The sequence below is a fragment of the Euprymna scolopes genome, chromosome 9 (genome assembly GCF_053919585.1).
Source record: "Euprymna scolopes isolate OS-2025 chromosome 9, ASM5391958v1, whole genome shotgun sequence".
Lineage (NCBI taxonomy): Eukaryota > Metazoa > Mollusca > Cephalopoda > Sepiida > Sepiolidae > Euprymna > Euprymna scolopes.
The window spans coordinates 82,822,296-82,823,444 of NC_136490.1; the positions used below are offsets into that span (position 1 = coordinate 82,822,296).

The 1,149-nt window shown below is 44.7% G+C and overlaps 1 protein-coding gene across 1 annotated transcript; it reads right to left on the reverse strand.

Moving 5' to 3' along the window:
* Positions 1–263: 263 nt before the first annotated feature.
* Positions 264–938, reverse strand: LOC145284606 (uncharacterized). The gene has a single exon (XM_080133515.1). The coding sequence runs from the start codon at positions 936–938 to the stop codon at positions 264–266; it is 675 nt and encodes a 224-aa protein (XP_079989641.1).
* Between the last annotated feature and the right edge of the window lie 211 nt (positions 939–1,149).

Consider the following 1,149-nt stretch of genomic DNA (forward strand, 5'->3'; position numbering starts at 1 on the left):
TCCGCTCCATGCGTGTGTGCTACTGCACACAGCTTGTGTCTGTGTGTTTGATGCAGACAAAGCAAGTTTGGCAGGTCTAAATGGCTCACTATAATATTCCCCCCCAGATAGCTGGAAGCTAAAAGGAAAGAAAAATGGAAAAGAGCGTGCAGATGTATGTGGATCAAGAGTATTGGAATGAAGAGGAAAGAGAGAAAAAAAAAATCTTTTTAAGGGATGTCGAAGTCTGCGTATTTGCGTGGAAATACTACATGACGACCACTTCAAGTCGTGCAAGTTGCAGGTGTAGGTGCAGGTTCAGGGTCTGGGGAGTGTATGTCTGGTTCATTATGTGGTGTGGAAGCAGCAGGCGTAATGACAACGTCTGAATCTGGTGTGATGATCGGGTAAGAGTTAGATATGATTACTGGTTCTGAATCTGAAAAACTGGCAGAAGGAAAATTAGAATCATACGAGCTTTCTAAGAAGGCGGGTTTTACGCGATCTATGGTGATCGTGTCATGCTTACCATTGCGATCGATGACGAAATACTTCTCAAAACGTTCTAAAATGAGATATGGTCCATCGTAGAGTGGCTGGAGAGGTTGTCGTATCGAGTCAATGCGGACGAAGACATACTTGCATGAATGGAGATTAGGTGGGTAATATGGTTTGGAAGTGACCGAGCATGGTGGTGTATACATCACTCGAGACATTGCGAGTTTTAACCAGTCAGCATAACCGGAGGCGGTTGCAGGTATAGACCTGTCGACTGTGAAAAATTCCCCAGGAAGGCGAAGAGTGGTTCCAAAAACCATCTCTGCTGGTGTAGCGTTCAAGTCTTCTTTAATAATAGACTGGAGTCCTAGAAGAACGAGCGGTAAATGTTCACTCCAGCGATGCAGTTCGGGCTGAGCAGCTAGTGCAGCTTTTAGTCGATGATGAAAACGTTCTACCATACCATTAGCAGAAGGATGATGGGCGGTGGTTGCAATGTGGGAAATTCCGAAAGATTTGCAAAGTTCTCAGAAGGTGTGTGATGTAAACTGAGAATCTCTGTCGGTGGTAACCAAAGTTAGAGATCCAGTTCTCTACAAATGCGCAGACTACGACTTCTGTTGAAATGTCGTGCAAAGAGATTGCTGCTGGCCAACATGTAAAACGGTTTAC